This window comes from Musa acuminata, chromosome BXJ1-11 (assembly GCF_036884655.1).
Source record: "Musa acuminata AAA Group cultivar baxijiao chromosome BXJ1-11, Cavendish_Baxijiao_AAA, whole genome shotgun sequence".
Taxonomy (NCBI): Eukaryota; Viridiplantae; Streptophyta; class Magnoliopsida; order Zingiberales; family Musaceae; genus Musa; species Musa acuminata.
The window spans coordinates 24,361,622-24,379,314 of NC_088337.1; the positions used below are offsets into that span (position 1 = coordinate 24,361,622).

At 45.9% G+C, this 17,693-nt stretch overlaps 1 protein-coding gene and 1 long non-coding RNA gene across 2 annotated transcripts; both read right to left on the bottom strand.

Moving 5' to 3' along the window:
- Window positions 1–693: 693 nt before the first annotated feature.
- LOC135596456 (G-type lectin S-receptor-like serine/threonine-protein kinase At1g34300) lies at window positions 694–2,502 on the bottom strand. The gene is made up of 2 exons (XM_065088501.1): window positions 2,385–2,502; window positions 694–1,175 (listed from the first exon to the last, which is right to left on the bottom strand). The coding sequence occupies exons 1-2, from the start codon at window positions 2,500–2,502 to the stop codon at window positions 694–696; spliced, it is 600 nt and encodes a 199-aa protein (XP_064944573.1).
- Window positions 2,503–16,059: 13,557 nt separating this feature from the next.
- On the bottom strand, window positions 16,060–17,091 carry LOC135596618 (uncharacterized). Its single transcript, XR_010480979.1, has 2 exons — window positions 16,536–17,091; window positions 16,060–16,461 (listed from the first exon to the last, which is right to left on the bottom strand). It is a non-coding gene; the product is annotated as an uncharacterized LOC135596618 (long non-coding RNA).
- Window positions 17,092–17,693: the final 602 nt, after the last annotated feature.

Sequence of the window (17,693 nt, forward strand, 5' to 3'; positions counted from 1 at the left end):
AATTAACCCATCAATTGACTTCATCATCAAAATCCGAGATTCAACAGCGACATCTATGGTAAAGATGATGACAACCTCACTGCTGACCCATTGGATAGATTGCTCGATCAAAAACTAGGGTCACTGAAGCTCCTACTGCTCTCCCCGCTATCACGTCAGTTTTAACATGGGCATGAAAAATGAGAGGGTTTGTCGAAGGAGGAATTCTATTCGTTGTGGTTATCGTCGACCGAAAATGGAAGCCTTAGAAGGTTGGCAAGTGAGTGATTGTCGAGCTCCTAACGGACATATTCGACAACGGTAGAAAATTGTGGGTCTCAAAATTTAACATTGAGTATATCGACGTATCTGTTATCGACACAATTACCGAACGACCCTCACCTCTCGCAATCAGTCCCCTCATCCATAATAGCCACTCGTAGCCTCTAGCAATGTCGTCATTCGTTACCGCTAATGTCACCTACCACCACCAATTGAAATATTAAATATTTTTTTATTTTTTATTTTCATATTCCGTCAGTAAAATCGATGATATTAAGATATATAAATTTAAATATTTCACTTGGAAATATCAATGTAACTTAAAAAATGTAAAGACTAAGTTGTTAAACATAATAACTAACTAGTAATACGTAATTAACCTTTAAAAACTAATGTAGCATATTTCCAAGTCCATTGGTTCCATGTAATCAATCATACAATCCAACACCTCGTGTCTCGATAACATTGTGCGAGGAAGATTGGTCTGGGACGACCAGGTATGACTAAGTTCCTCTTGGAAACCAATGGTGAGTTTGCAATCGAATACGATGAGCCCGATGAAGGCTGAAGCGGAGATGACGTAGCGAAAACGGTGATGCTGGTGTTCGCGCTGCTGCTAGTGACAGCCGCCAAGCCACCATCTGCGGCCTTCGGAGCCGGAGGCCTGTCTATGGCCGAAACCCCTTCCAGCATCTGCACAACCTTCCCCATCGACGGTCTCTGCGAGGGCTGCTCCTGGATGCACCATAAGCTCACCAGTAGCGCCCTCTCCAGCTGCTCCATGTCCACGTCCTGCTCGGAGAGCCTCTTGTCCATGGCGCTCTTGATGTTTCTTCCCTTCTCCAGCTCTTCGTACGCCCACACCGAGAACTTCTTCCGGCCAGTGTCATCCGAAACATCGAAGTTGTTATTATCTCACGTAAAATGTTTTCTAAAAAAAAAAAGAACTTCAAATTTCCCTCTGATATCAGAGCCAGGTTTCGATCCTGGGACCTGTGGGTTATGGGCCCACCACGCTTCCGCTGCGCCACTCTGATCGTTGTTATTAGTGTCAATATATGTTTATGTAGAGGGATATCTAACATGGAACTCGAGCCAACTCCAGCGGACAAGTCTAAATAACAGATGCAACGTCCGGAAACCGACAAATCATTTAGCCTACGAACAAACTGGTTAGGAGGGCTGTGTGTGTGCGTGTGTGAATATAACATCTGAATAGGAGACCCAAAAAAAAAAAGGAAAACTGTCAATATAACAAGACATAAAACATATAATGACTTTTATATAAGTTAGGCATGGAGAGAAGTATACATTTCAAATTGCTAAGGCTATAAAAAGAAAGAGCAACGATTAGGTAATATCAGATACATAACAAAATTAAGGAAAGATGGAGAAATTAAGTTTCTAAAATATATAGTGAAAATTTGACAAATAACTAAGACCTAAAAATTGATAACAGTGGTAGGTTTAGTAATCATGGATTGGTCCCTGAAAGAGTTTAGAAAATCAAGGAATAATTTGATTGATTAGTTTCCTTTTTTAAAAAATAAGATTTAGAAAATTACCTAATAAATATTGGAAGAACTTTCAATTGATAAAAAATAAGGAAATTTGAGGTTAGTTCGAGCCCAAACTAAACCCAATCAAAGATGTTCGAGTACAATTCCGACGAAATATACATATTTTAGGGAAATTTAACCCACGATAATTCATAAACGAATGTTAAATATCAGAACAAATTGAGGTTATGTTAAAAAAAATTATTACGGAGAAAAGGCCTCTAAATCAGGAATCTCACAAATCAATTATTACATAACATAATTAGCCGTCAATATAAAATAATGTGGTTTTGTCTTTTTATTTTTTTAATCTGTGAAAAAATTAAATTATTTAATATTATAATAGATTTTGATTATCCGATGGGCTAAAGAGCCAATCAAGATGCACTTTCAAATATGAAGTTGAGGTATTGATAGGGCACAATTTGATAGCTTATCATAGCCACAATAGTACCGATGTGGAATTTATAAGCTGATGTAGCAGACCACATTGACAGTTCAGACAATGTGACCATCCCCCCCCCAGCCTGTGTAGGACCGCATAAGCGACACTGTTGAAGCTACCTCGGAAGGTTTGGAATGGTGCTATCGAGTACAGAGCCACCCTAGAATGATCAGGACGATGCTGCTCAGGGACGATCTGCACACATTGACTAGAGTGACGCATCGAGTACAAAGCCATCCCGGAATGATCGGGATGGTGCCGCTCAAGGACAATCCAAACACATCGACCAGAACGGCGCCGTCGAGCGTAGAGGCATGGGCCGACCGCTTAAAGAGTCAGTGATCATTAACGTATGGGGTAAGATCGTTCCCCATATACAAGTATAAAAGCTCGTCACTTGGTCAGGGCCAGGGGATTAGAGGGATTTCGAACACTCAACTCTCTCTCATTCTGTCAAAAGCTAACTTAAGCTTCGGAGGGGTTGAGTCAGGAAATCCCCCTCCCAACCTCGACTTGTGTATAGGAGTCCAACGGTGGAGAAGCAGGCTACTCGCTAAAAGAGAAGACCACGCTCGGGGGATGACGCTCCCCCTCACCACCCGAGTATCCATGTGGGCGACCTTGTACATTCGGGACTGGACCGAGCCGTGCTGACACCTCGGCCACGACGTAAATGTTCACCAACATTTTAGCATTAGAAGGAGGACCCGATGTTGCAAGTGTTGAATCTCATATTTTGATGATAAAACTAATTGATAATTATTTATGATTTGATCTGCGTTTTGAGTGACACAGGATGCTTCGATCAGGATAAGACAATTAAAGCAAGAAGAATCATGTTGTGCTAGAGGAAAACATGTAAGAGGATTGGACATCGAGCCGGTGGATTGGTCGATGTATCGATAGGAGGCTTCGGGCCATAGATTCGGGCATCGGGCCAAAAAGAGCAAATATTGCGCTAAGGATATCAGAGTTGTAAAGTCAACTGGCCGATTGGGTAATAGACCACAAGAGAGGACGATGCGTCGAAGAATCAGACGAAGCGTCGACGGACCGATGACATGCTGAACAACAAGATTAATGCTTAGTATTAATTGTCTAGATCGAAGTATGTTTTTATACGTGCAGGATTAACTACGATAGTAAGACATGAAGCAAAATGAAGTCCTGGAGTCAAGGACGTGACTTCATTAGGAGTTCGAGAGTTCGTCGGAAGTTCTGGCGGAACCAATCGAGAAGTCTCGGAGCTTGCTAGAGAAGCTCATCGGAACTCGCCAAGAAGATTGTCATGAAGTCCAGGAGCTTACCAGGAGTTCAATGGAATATTGCCGAGTGATCGTCGGAAGTTTGTCGAAAGATCGTCAGAAGAACTAAGACTTATAGACCTATTTAGCTTAGAATGTCTTAGGAATCGTAGTTAGCACGTAATTGGGTTTGGATTTGGGCCAACCCATTTAGGGGCCAGCTAGGCCCATGTAAAAATTGTGTTAGGCCCAATGAGAGGCCCAAACAGTACCCCAAGAAGTCTCACCGTCATGGCACAGTCTTCGAGACTATGTCAGGCGGTGGTACCGCCCAACGCAGGTGGTGGTTCCGCCCATGCCCGAGGAACCTAGGATGGCAAAGTTTTAGGCTCTAAGTTTGAATCAACTTGAAACCTATAAATACCCATCTCATCCTTGGTTAAAACACACAATCACAAAGAGTTCAAAAGTAGAAAAACGCTGTAGAAATCTCTTGTGAGAATCCTCCTCTAGTCTAAGTGTTAGAATTCTATAAGAGGAGAGTGAGTGCTTGTAAGGGTTGTCTCCTAAACCCAGTAAAAGGAGAAGAGGGGTGTAAGAAGGAGGTTGATCTTCGCCTATAAAGGAAGATTGATAGTGGATGCCGGTGGCCTCGACGGAAGAGGAATCGGAGGAGTGGATGTAGGTCACGACGATCAAACCACTATAAATTGGCATGTTCTCTAGTTTGCATTTTATTCTTGCTATTACCTTACTGCAAACCTCCTTAAGTGCTTACTGCCTTCAATTCATTACGTATGCTTTCAAGTTAAGTTTCTAAAATCGATTTTTCATCGGAAACAATTTTTATCGTACGAAGTTTTTCAAACCGACGTAGTTTTTACCGCTGCACTAATTCACCCCCCCTCTTAGTGCCAACCTCTTGATCCTAATAGCAAGAATGCTCGCAATCGAACAACTTGGAGCGTCTCGGAGAGGAGCCACACCCGACCTCCGAGTTCGGAGGACAACCCCTGCTCCCTCCAAACCTAGGAGGAAACACCCCAAGCAACTATTAGAGACTATTCAATGATCCTAGACTGTCACCTCTCAGGACTAGCATGGGTCAGCATGTCGTCTCAACTAAGGTGTTCCTTAGCCTCACTCATTAGGTCCAAGCTTTGGCAGGGATGATGCAGACCATTATCCCTTTAGTCCCTCAGCTCGCCCAATAATCGGCGTTGCCTCAACCATTACAACCGACAACTCTTGGCCCCCCATCACCAACGGCTCCTCAACAGCCCACTACGGTGAATGTTACCCCATCATTTGAGGAGCTATCGGAGAATCCGAGGTTGATACGTGAGTATAGCACTCCCGACCGTGACACATTGTCATCTGACTCGATAGACTCTCTCCGGGCTCAGCTACGATCGGTTAATCGACGTCTTAACGAAGTCCAAAGAGAGTTCCACAAATCCAAGGAGGAGCTTGGTGAGGTTCTCCCGAGAGGGTCACCCTTTATACAGGAGATCGAAGACAAGCCTATCCTGCAAAGCTTTCATCTTCCTGCGCTCGAAGCCTATGACAACAGCTCCGACCCAACGAAACATGTTGTAGCATTTCGAGCCCAGATGGACCTGTATGATACTTCGGATGCCTTAATGTGCCGAGCCTTCCCTACAACTCTCTGAGGCCCAGCGCGGATGTGGTATAGCCGGCTTAGGTCGGCCTCGGTTGCATCCTTCAACCAGTTGGAAAAAGACTTTAAGCTTAATTTCCTTGCCAGTGCATGACCAAGGCCATTCGTGGTCATATTCCTCAGCCTCAACTAAAAAGACGACGAGCTGCTCTCCAAGTTCGTCACCCGTTTCACTACTATGACTAGAGGAATCCCTGACAATCACCCTTCTCTGCTTATACAGGCATTTCTGATGGGTCTGCGACCGTCCAGAATCTTCTGGTCACTAGTCGAACAACCGGCAATGACTGTCCCTGAGATGCTTCAACGCGTGAACCAATATATAGCTGTCGAGGCACTAATGGCAAGAATACGTGAAGAGCATAATGCTAGTCATAGGTGTCCAGCAAGCCAATCACGTGAGTGATGGCACGTGTGACTTGACACGAAATCTTTTTGCATATTATAGTTTGGTATTTATCACTTTATATTGATTATTGTATATGTGCATGTATATATTGTGATGTCCTTGGATTCGTGCAATGGGAATCGGATCATGATGAGATCACAATAATGAGATCGATTCACCTTTAAACACAGATCCTAAATAATCCCGATCATAGGTTACTCGAGAGGGATATCATGATAACTGGACAGACTGATATGTTGTATACCTGTCCATATGATAGATGCAGCTAGTCTCATAGCTGCTCGTGTGGGGACACTAGGGATACAGTACAGGTGCTCATTGGAGAATGAGTTCACTGATTGATCTGCTTTTGAAATGTTAGATGGTTGATGATGCCTTATTGTCAGACAGCAATTCTATAGTCCTAGTGGTGTATTTAGTCCTTAGACTTGAGACACCAAGGATGTCCTATATGAGTGCTCCGCTCTTTGATATCAGACTTATAGGTTTGGATATCCCAGATCTAGTACAGTTGGTCATTTAGAGTGGTAGTTGACCTTACGAGGGCTATTGAGTGTCGATAGAGGATCATCTACTCTCAGTGTCATGAGATAAATATCCCATGTATTCTTGCTCAGATAAATCCCTAGCCAGGGTCATTCGGGTTGAGAGAGAAAGAGTTCTCCGGGAGAATCCGATTAGAGCGAGACTCGAGTAAAAACCATATGGGTCTGACAACACCATGCTTGATATATGGTCTCTGGGATATTATATGGATGAGGGACTATAGGTACACGGTAACTGAGGATAGACAGGTCCAATGGATTGGTTTCCCCTGTATCGTTTAGGGACTATGGCGTAGTGGCCTAGTACATCCGTAGTCGATGAGTCGAGTGAATTATTATAGAGATAATAATTCACTAAGTTAGAAGGACTTCTGACAGGTATGACTCACAGCCAACTCGATATTGGGCCTAGAGGGTCACACACATATGGTAGGCATTGCGATGAGTAGAGGTTCAAATATGAGATATCCGCCAGAGCCCCTGTCTTATTTGATATCCAATAAGCCCCTGAATTATTGGATTTCATGGACGAGATCCAATAAGAGCCCATGAGAGATTATTGGATAGAGATCCACTAATCTAAAAAGCTTGGGTAATTGGATGCAGATCGAATCCCCACTATGGGAGGATCCATTAGGATTCAAAGCCTCATAGGCTAGAGCCTTTGCTTGCCTCTCCTATTCTCCTCCCCCTCTCCACCTTAGAGCAGGCCTGGAGTTTTGAGGAGCATCGTCATAGCCCTGTTGTGTGGATCACCGTTAGAGAGAAGGATGCTTGACCTCCTTCACCCTCTCCTAAAGATTTGTAAGGAAACAGGGATATACGATCTTCCTAGGTTACACAATCTACTCTATATGCAGTTTTAAATTTCATGAATTTTGCGCATTAATCTTTGCACGACGACGAACATCTCTTTAGGAATAGGAGATTTTGTTTTTCTTGTTCTTCCGCTGCGCATGTGATATCGCCCCCAACATTTTCCAATAGTGGTATAAGAGTCAGGTTGTTCGTGCGAATGATTGGTTTTGAACTATGTGTGTTGTGTTTAGGAAGAATTTTGACGTTAAAATCGTTGACGCAAAACCAAGGAAGGGCAGATGCTGCCCTCGATCTACGTGCCTGCAGCCACCTACAACGGCAACCGCAGCCAGGCAGCACGGCGCCGGCACATGCGCAAGCGCTATGCCTGCAGCAATCGGCCAACGGCCTGCTTGCAGCAGCCTTATGGTCGATGGGGCTAGCAGCCTGTGGGCAGAGGCGCCTACGGCCGCTTCTCCCACGGGGTGAGGCGCCGTAGGGCAACGGCGCTTGCCGCCGCTGCTCCCGCAGGCAAAACCCCCCCGTAGGGGCGATCACCCGGTGAGACAGCACCGCCTGCAAGCGTTGCCCCGCGGGCAGAACCGCCCGCGACGCAGCACCGCCTGCGGGCGCTGCCCCGCGGGCAGAACCGCCCGCGGGGGCGCCCACCTGCAAGGGCAACGCCGCCAGCGGGCGTGCCGCCTACAAGCGAGGGCAGCGCCCTTGCCTCGCCGCGCAGGCCACCGCCAGCAGGGTGGCGGCGGCGGTGGCAACAAGGGAGTAGGGCATTAGGGCATTCTTGGATAAAAAGATAGTTTTACCCCTATGAATTTTGGAAATTTTAATTATGTCTTTTTTATCTAAATTATGAAAATACCCTTAGAATTTAGAAAATTCCTTACATATCCTTGATTTGAAAATATTAATTAATTAAAAAGTTTAATTGATTATTATTTTTTATTATTATCTAGTACTCCTACATGATAATGATTTGTACATGTGATGTTTGATGTGTGGACGAGATGGACGATCATAGGGCATGGAGGTGCACCGTTGCACAAATAAATCTTGATGTGAGTGATTAGGCCTACTGGCTCTGGCCTGACCACATTAGGTTGTGGTCCATGATCATCTGGTGTGATTGCTTATACACATACTAGATTTGTATATAAATTTGCATGCTATGTAGATATATATTAAATATGTATATGTGTGATATGTCATATTAGGAGATCAAATTATAGAAACTTCTCTCTCAATAATATTAAGTCGGTAAACGTAAGGCAATTAGATTGACCCACGTGGCCTTCCATCATTATAGGTAGGAACCGATTCCCGGTGTAGGTTGAGTTGGTCGAGTCCCTCGAGGCTCACCTATATCGTGACTCGCTATCTTGCTTACGACATAGAGATGTCACCGATGACCTGAGGACATAGTATGCTTGGTCGAGTCCCTCGAGGGTATATCATTAAATCAGACTCATCTTGTAACGAAGGTGTTGACTTAACTGAGCATCATGGTTGGTCGAGTCCCTCGAGACCATGGTGATTCGGAGGCCGAATAGGAGTAGATAGAAAGATAGAGACCTATAAAGCAAGGCTAGTGGCTAAGGAGTATCATCAAAGGTAAAGTATTGACTATAACGAAACATTCGCACCCGTAGCAATGCTAAAATCCATCCGAATTCCATTGGCTATTGCAACATACTATGATTATGAGATCTGGCAGATAGATATGAAAACTGCATTCCTCAATGGGAACCTCAAGGAGGAGGTGTATATGATACAACCTGAGGGATTCGTGTCAAAGAACTTCCCAGATAAGGTGTGTAGATTGCTTAGATCCATTTATGGACTAAAGCAAGCTTCCCGAAGTTGGAACATAAGATTTGATGAGGCAATCAGATCTTATGACTTCATTAAGAACGAAGATGAGCCTTGTGTATACAGGAAGTTAAGTGGGAGCGCTATCACATTTTTGATGTTATATGTGGATGACATCCTGATCATTGGGATGACGTAGGAATGCTATCTACAGTAAAGGCTTGGTTATCTAGACACTTCTCTATGAAGGACTTAGGGGAAGCATCCTATACCTTAGGGATTCAAATCTATAGAGACAGATCCAAGAGGATGCTTAGCTTGTCCCAGTCCAGGTACATAGAAACCATTGTTAAAAGGTTTGGCATGGAAAATTCCAAGAGAGGTCTCATACCGATGAGACATGGGATATCGCTTTCTAAGAGTATCTCCCCAAAGACTCCAGAAGAAAATGCGAACATAGATATAATATCTTATGCCTCAGTGATAGGGTCTATCATGTATGTCATGCTATGTACTAGGCCTGATATAGCACATGCTCTGAGTGTCACGAGCAGGTATCAAGCGGATCCAGGCTTAGAGCACCGAAAAGTAATAAAGTGTATCCTTAAGTACTTGAGAAGGACTAAGGATCTCTTACTAGTATATGGAGATAGTAGCCTCAAGGTTGAAGGCTACACAGACTCGAGTTTTCAGTCTGATGTCGATGATAGCAAGTCAAATTCGGGGTATGTGTACACATTGAATAGAGGAGCAGTGTGCTAGAAGAGTTTCATGCAAGATACTACTGCTGACTCGACCACAAAGGCGGAGTACATTGCTGCATCAGATGCAGCAAAGGAGGGAGTCTGGGTGAAGAAGTTCATCACAGATTTGAGAATCGTGCCAGATAGTGAGGAGCTGATTTCCTTATATTGCGACAACAACGGGGCAATTGCTCAAGTGAAGGAACCCAGGTCTTATCAGAAATCTAAGCATGTTCTGAGGAGGTTCCACCTTATCAGAGAGATCGTAACCCGAGGAGATATAGTAGTGGAAAGAGTTCCATCCGAAGATAACATTACAGATCCACTGACAAAGCCGTTGTCTCAAATTGTCTTTGAGCGTCATAGGGGTCTGATGGGGATAAGACACATAAGTGATTAGCTTTAAGTCAAGTGGGAGATTGTTAGTCATAGGTGCCCAACAAGCCAATCACGTGAGTGATGGCACGTGTGACTTGACACGAAATCTTTTTGCTTATTATATTTTGGCATTTATCACTTTATATTGATTATTGCATATATGCATGTATATATTATGATGTCCTTGGATCCTGATGAAATTACAATAATGAGACCGATTCACCTTTAAACACAGATCCTAAATAATCCCGATCATAGGTTACTCGATAGGGACATCGTGATAACCGGACAGACTAGTGTGCTGTATACCCGTCCATATGATGGATGCAGTTGGTCTCATAGCTGCTCATGTGGGGACACTAGAGATACAATACAGGTGCTCATTGGAGAATGAGTTCACTGATTGATCCGCTTTTGGAATGCTAGATGGCTAATGATGCCTTATTGTCAGACAACGATTCCATAGTCCTAGTGATGTATTTGGTCCTTAGGCTTGAGACACCAATGATGTCCTGTATGAGTGCCCCACTCTTTGATATCATACTTATAGGTTTGGATGTCCCAGATCTAGTATAACTGGTCATTGAGAGTGGCAGTCGACCTTACGAGGGCTATTGAGTGTCGATAGAGGATCATCCACTCTCAACATCATGAGAGGAATATCCCATGTGTTCTTACTTAGACAAATCCCTAGCCAGGGTCATTCGGCTTGAGAGAGAAAGAGTTCTCCAAGAGAATTCGATTAGAGCGAGAGTCGAGTAGAAACCATATGGGTCTGACAACACCATGCTCGATATACGGTCTCTGAGATATTATATGGATGAGGGACTATAGGTACATGGTAACTGAGGACAGACAGGTCCAATGGATTGGTTTCCCCTATATCGTTTGGAGACTACGGCATAGTGGTATAGTATGTCCGTAGTCGATGAGTTGAGTGAATTATTATGAAGATAATAATTCACTAAGTTAGAAGGAGTTCTAACAGGTATGACTCATGGCCAGCTCGATATTGGGCCTAGAGGGTCACACATATATGGTAGGCATTGCAATGAGTAGAGGTTCGGATATGAGATATCCGCCATAGCCCCTGTCTTATTGGACATCCAGTAAGCCTATGAATTATTGGATCACATGGACGAGATCCAATAAGAGCCCATGAGAGATTATTGGATAGAGATCCACTAATCTAAAAGGCTTGGGTAATTGGATGCAGATCGAATATCCACTAGGGGAGGATCCATTAGGTTTTGACAGGAGGCCTCTATAAATTGGAGGGATTCAGAGCCTCATAGGCTAGAGCCTTTGCTTGCCTCTCCTATTCTCCTCTCCCTCTCCACCTTAAAGCAGGCCTGGAGTTTTGAGGAGCGTCGTCCCAACCCTGCTATGTGGATCACCGCTAGAGAGGACGCTTGACCTCCTTCACCCTCTCCCAAAGATCTGCAAGGAAATAGGGATATACGATCTCCCTAGGTAACACAATCTACTCTATATGCAGTTTTAAGTTTCGCGGATTTTACGCACCAATCTTTGCACGACGAGAACATCTCTTTAGGAATAGGGGATTTTGTTTTTCTTATTCTTCCGCTGCGCATGTGATGTCGCCCTCAAGATTTCCCAACACATAAGAGACCCCATGCAGAGTCATCGCGAGGGCAAACTTCGGGCCCACTAAGAAGAAGGCTCGACTGACCCGACCTACCACTCCCGAAGCCCACTCTCACACTATTGAATTCATCCAAAATAGAAATATTCCTTCAAATCAAAGAGAGAGGACTTTTGAGAGCTCCTAATCTAATGAAGACCCCTCGGGAACTTAGAAATTATTCAAAATATTATCGATTTCATCTTGACTATGGTCATGACACTAAGGAATGTCACGACTTGAAGAACCAAATTGAAGAGCTCATTCGCTGGGGACACCTCGGTCACTACATCAAAAGGCCTCGGGAGGAGATACCACGTCGGGACAAAAAGCTTATGCCCAAGCTACTATGGGAAAATGCCCTAGACATTGGCAGGAGCCCGAGATCACTTTCCCAATAGAAGAAACTGAGCAACCCAACCATGATGACGCACTAGTGATCGCGGTTAGGATTGCTAATGCTCAGGTAAAAAAGATCATGGTTGACACTAGGAGTTCCTCAAACATCCTCTACTTCGATGCCTTCCAGAAGCTTGGCTTAACAAAAGAAGATCTTACTCTGATGATGTCGGCACTGACAGGGTTCGCGAGAGACTCTATCTCTCCCCTCGGCATCGCTGTTCTACCGGTCACCTTAGGAGAAGAACCCAAATCCAAGACTGTCATGTGACTTTTATGGTTGTGGAACTCCCCTTGGAATACAACGCCATCCTAGGCCGCCTGACCCTCAACAAGTTCAAAACCGTCATCTCCATCTACCATTGGGCGATAAAATTCCCAACCCGAGCTAGGGTCAGGGAAGTCCGGAGCAACCCATGGGAATCAAGATGATGCTATCTGGCAGTCATGACGCTACCCAAAAAACAGAAGCATGAGAAGAGCATCGCTGACCCTCGGGACACTGCAAAACTGTCAGTGCATCCCGAACCAAATGAACCTACCCTAGAAATTCTGCTAGAAAGAAACCGACTAGACAGGATTGTGATGATTGGGTCAGAACTCCCTGAAGAAGAACCAGTACAACTCATCAACTTTTTGGCCAAAAATATTGATGTTTTCGCTTAGTCACCAAAAGACATGCCTGAGATTGATCGAAAGGTAGCACAGCACTACTTGAATATTCGCACCCAAACATGACCAGTGAAGCAGAGGCCACGAAAGCTAGTCCCCAACCAACAAAAGGTAATAAGCGATGAAGCAGAGTGGTTACTGGTGACGGGATCTTTCACCGAGGCAAACCCCTGTTGGTTATCAAATGTAGTCCTCGTTAAAAAATCTAATGGAAGCTAGAGAATGTGCGTTGACTACACTGACCTCAACCATGTCTGCCCTAAGGACTATTATCCACTTCCAAGGATCGATCAACTAATCGATGTAACCTCGGGACATGAGCTTCTCTCGTTCATGGATGCCTTCTCGGGATACAATCAAATCAAAATGGCCCCCGAGGATCAGGGACATACTACCTTCATCACACACCAGGGAGTCTACTACTACAAGGTCATGTCATTTGGGTTAAAGAATGCTGGAGCAACATACCAAAGAATGATGAACAAGATATTCGCCCATTAGATCGAGAGAAACATAGAGGTTTACATCGACGACATGATCATGAAAAGCAAGTTCGCTTGAACTCACCTAGCAGACCAGGCGAAAACATTCAAGACGATTAGGAAGGACGACATTCGCCTCAACCCTGCCAAGTGTGCCTTCAACGTCAGTTCAGAAAAAATCTTTGACTTTATCATCCACCAAAGGGGAATAGACGCCAACCCCGAGAAGGTTCAAGCCATCATCAACATGCATCCCCCCGCTTAGTAAAGGAGGTACAACATCTAACTGGTAGACTTACCGCTCTCACCCGATTTCTATCCCAATCAAAGACAAGTGCCTCCCCTTTTTCTGAGCTTTGAGGAACTCGAAGGACTTTAAGTGGACCCCGGGATGCGAGGAGGCCTTTGCCCAGCTTAAGGAACACCTCGCCCAACTACCCCGACTTACCTCGGTTGCTTCAGATGAACCGCTTGGCCTCTACCTTGTAGCATCTGAACATACGGTCAGTTCAGTCCTAATCAAGGAGGATTCAGGGGCACAACAACCAGTCTACTACATGAGCCACATCCTAAATGGACCTGAGGTGTGATACCCACCGATCAAGAAGCAAGCCTTGGCACTTGTATAGACGGCCCAGAAGTTGCGATCGTATTTCCAAGCCCACTCGATCCAGGTAGTGATCGACCAACCATTAAGGCAAATTCTATCTAAATTTGACATATCAGGATGGATGCTCAAATGGTCGGTAGAGCTCAGAGAATTCAACATATGATACATCCCGAGTATGACCATAAAAGCTTAAGCCCTTGCTGACTTTGTCTCAGAGTTAACCCCTCCCGAGGATAATAGCAGTGTGAGCACCGAGCCCCTTTATGTGGATGGTTTGGCAAACATCAAAAGAGGAGGAGCCTGACTCGTCCTGAAGGGACCCGAGGGCCAACAGTACAAACACGCACTTCGCTTTGGTTTCAAAGCTACCAACAACGAATCTGAATACAAAGTGCTCCTGGCCAGGCTTAGAATAGCCCTAGAGCTCTAGGTAAGAAGCATTAAGGTTTTCAACGACTCGCAGTTGGTGGTTGGTCACATCAACGAAGACTATGAGGCTCAAGACATAACCATGTTTGAGTACTTGTTGAAGGCAAGATAGCTCGTCGGCCGCTTCCAACACTTTACGATGACGAGGATTTCTCGGATGCAAAACACACAAGCAGACGCATTGGTAAAGCTTGCCTCGAGTCCAAGCACCGAATTACCTCTTCCCAAAGTCGAGCAACTCCCTTGCCGAACCATCATGGCCAAGGAGATTATTGAAGTTGATGCGACCCCGACCTGGATAGAGGAGATCCTCCGCTACAAGAGGGATGGAACGCTTCCAATCGACAAAGCTGCCTCATGAGGACTTCGGCATACGCAAGCATGGTATTGCGAGATAAATGGACCACTCTACCGAAGATCATTCACCAAGCTACTCCTAAGGTGCCTAGCCCCCGACAAGGCCTAGGCAATTTTAACTGAGGTCCACGAGGGAATTTGTGGAGAGCATAGTGGCAGTCGAACCCTAGCCTTCAAAATCCTCCGGCAAAGTTATTACTGGCCAACCATGCACCAGGATGCTAAGATTTATGTATAGCGATATCAACAATGCCAAAAGCATGCTCGGGTACAACATCAACCTATGGTCCCACTAACCCCAATAGATTGCACGTGGCCTTTCATGCAGTGGGGAATGGACCACCTCGGTCCATTCCCCCAGCATCGGGACAATAGAGTCTCCTTGTTATCGGGCTTGATTACTTCATGAAATGGGTCGAGGCCGAGCTACTAGCGTCCATCACTAAGAGGCAAGTCGAACGATTCGTCTGGAAGAACATCATCACCCGCTTTGGCATCCCGAAAGCCATCATCACTGACAATGGGACATAGTTCAACAATGCCAAGTTCAGAAAATTTTATGAAAATTACATGATACAGTTGAGATTCAGCTCAATGGCTCACCCTTAAACCAATGGTGTGGCTAAGGTAACCAACCAAACTCTTCTAGAAGGCCTCAAGAGAAGAGTCATCGGAGCTCGTGGTATGTGGGTCGACGAGCTCCTGAGCATCCTATGGGCCTCCCGCACAACGTCTAAAACTGCCATGGGAGAGTCACCCTTTAGTTTGGCTTTCGAAACTAAGGTGGTGCTCCCTCCCAAAGTAGTCTTCTTGGCCCCTCGGATTGAGAACTTCGAAAAGGGTACATCTAAGAAGGCCTCCACACAACTTAGATCTCATGGAAGAGTGAAGAGCCGACGCACACCTTCGGACCCTGGCTTACAAAAAAACTGTTGCAAAACTCTACAACTGAAGGGTGTGCCCATGACTGATCAAGCTGGGCGACTTGGTCCTATGAAAGGTTGAGGTCATCGACTCGATGTGCACCTGGGGTAAGCTTGCCCCAAATTGGGAGGGTCCCTACCGAGTAACCAAAGTTGTTTGGGATGGAACTTACCACGTAACGAGGTAGGAAGGAGATCGGTTACTAAAGACCTGGCACATATCAAATTTAAAGAGGTTATATGTCTAAGCAAGTGTTCACAGCGCGGGGACCCCTGGGTTCGGTCCAAGAACCCCCACATGATATGAAAATTATGTTCTAGAAAGTAGAGTTATATTAATAATCAAAAGGGTTACATAGCCCGATCGATCGTGACAAACAAAAAATAGAACAACTTCTGACCAATCACCCAAAAATACATGAAGATAGACCTAGGCCTCGGGATCGCCCATGCTGTCGTCAAAAAGGCACCTCCTCAGGCATCGCAACATTCTCGTCTTCAGGCAGGTTGGTGAAAGAATCTTCCTCGATCGCCAGATCAGGATACGGAGCTCAGAACCGAGCTAGAGCAACTTGGTACGCGTATTCATAAGTAACTTGGCCCGACCTTTACAGATCGAGCTGGAAACCAACCGATTCCTTGTACTATGATAAGATTTTCTTCCCCTTTTCAAGCACCACCCGAACCTCCTCAGCAAGAGCTTCTTCAGCCTTCTTCGTCTCTACCCAAGCCGCCTCCAGACCCCACGACAGGTCTAGTAGCTCGCCCTCCATCGAGCAGACCTGCGGGACTCCATCAATAGGCACTGAGCCTCTGCAAGCTTTTCTCGAAGCATGGCTCGGTCCCGCTCAGCATCCGCAAGTTCAGACTTCAGCCGAGCCACCTCCGATTCCAGGTTGGTCACTTGCTACTCGGCCATCGCAACAGCTTCCGGGGCAGAACCCCGCTTTAATTCTTTGATTTGACCATGAAGCTCGGAAATCTTATCCCCCATGTTGCTGATTACTCGACCCGCGTCCCGAACTCGATCTATCAGCCCTATGTAGTAGTGTTGGTTCTGCACAAGGACAGCGCAAAATTAGTGATCGAAAGAAGAAACCGCGAAGCAGATTAAGAAGGTGGAATTCTTACCCAGACCAAGGACTTGGCGGCTTTATTGATCAGCACCTCCGATGGAGAGGTATACACCTACTTCACTGCTGTCGGGACGAGCGCACCATGGATATACGCCACGAACGAGAAGCCATTAGTCGACACGCGGGTCCCCACGGTCAGCCCCGACCAATGCGGCTCGAGGGAAGCCTTTGCCTTGCCATCAGGTAATTCACCCATCAATAGAGCTTAGAAAGGCTTGTTCTTAGTTTGCGGTCGGATGCGACAAAGGTCTTGCATCGACGCCGGTCGAACCGACCTCCCAGGCTCCACCCCCGACAGGGGAACACGCTCCTTACCGTGCGTGCTCCCGCCAACACCTCCGTCAGGGGCGTGTCCTGAGAACTTTCTCCGCGCTCACCCCCCCCCACACGGTAGTAGTTCCCTCAGCCGCTGCTGCCTCAGACATCTTACGGGTCCCCACCTTAGCCTTCTTCCACGGACGGTCTTGCTCGGGGCTTCTCCATCGTGCGGATGGGTCCAACCCTCCGAGGGAGGAGCGGATGACGAGGAAGGGCGAGAAGTCGTTGAGATGCGAGGCATGTCTCTCATTGCCTTGAGGTTCATCATATCTGCCCACAGGTCAAGGGTTAGTCAACAATATGAAAAACGATAAAGCTATGGCTTGAGCAGAGGCAAGGGGACGGGCTCAGACCATACGTGAGAAGCCGAACTAAGACCCGCCTCAATCAACCACTCCTCGACCATGTTCCTAATCGCCCTGGAAGAAGAAAGAATCTCCTTCAAACCCCCAAGCTGCTCAAATTCCCCGTTAGACAACCCCGGGGAGGTATTGTTAATCGATCGAGCCGGCCATAGGAGTTTAAAACCCCATCCCCGACTATGACTAATAAAGAAGTAATGGCCCTTCCACCCCTTGTTGTTAGAAGGCGCCCTGCTTACCCTAAAACTGCCCCGGGACAATAGGTAGTAACCACCCGGCCCTTTGGAAAGACAAAAGTAAGTAAGGAAGAGCGAGCGGGTCAGGGTGATACCCACACCGTGACACTCCCCAAGAAAGACCACCATATACCGCCATGAGTTCGGCACCATTTGTGAAGACGAAATTCACCACTAAGAGAGACAAACCTCAATCGTCGGGTGCAGAGGAAACCTTAGCCCCGCCTCTAACGCATC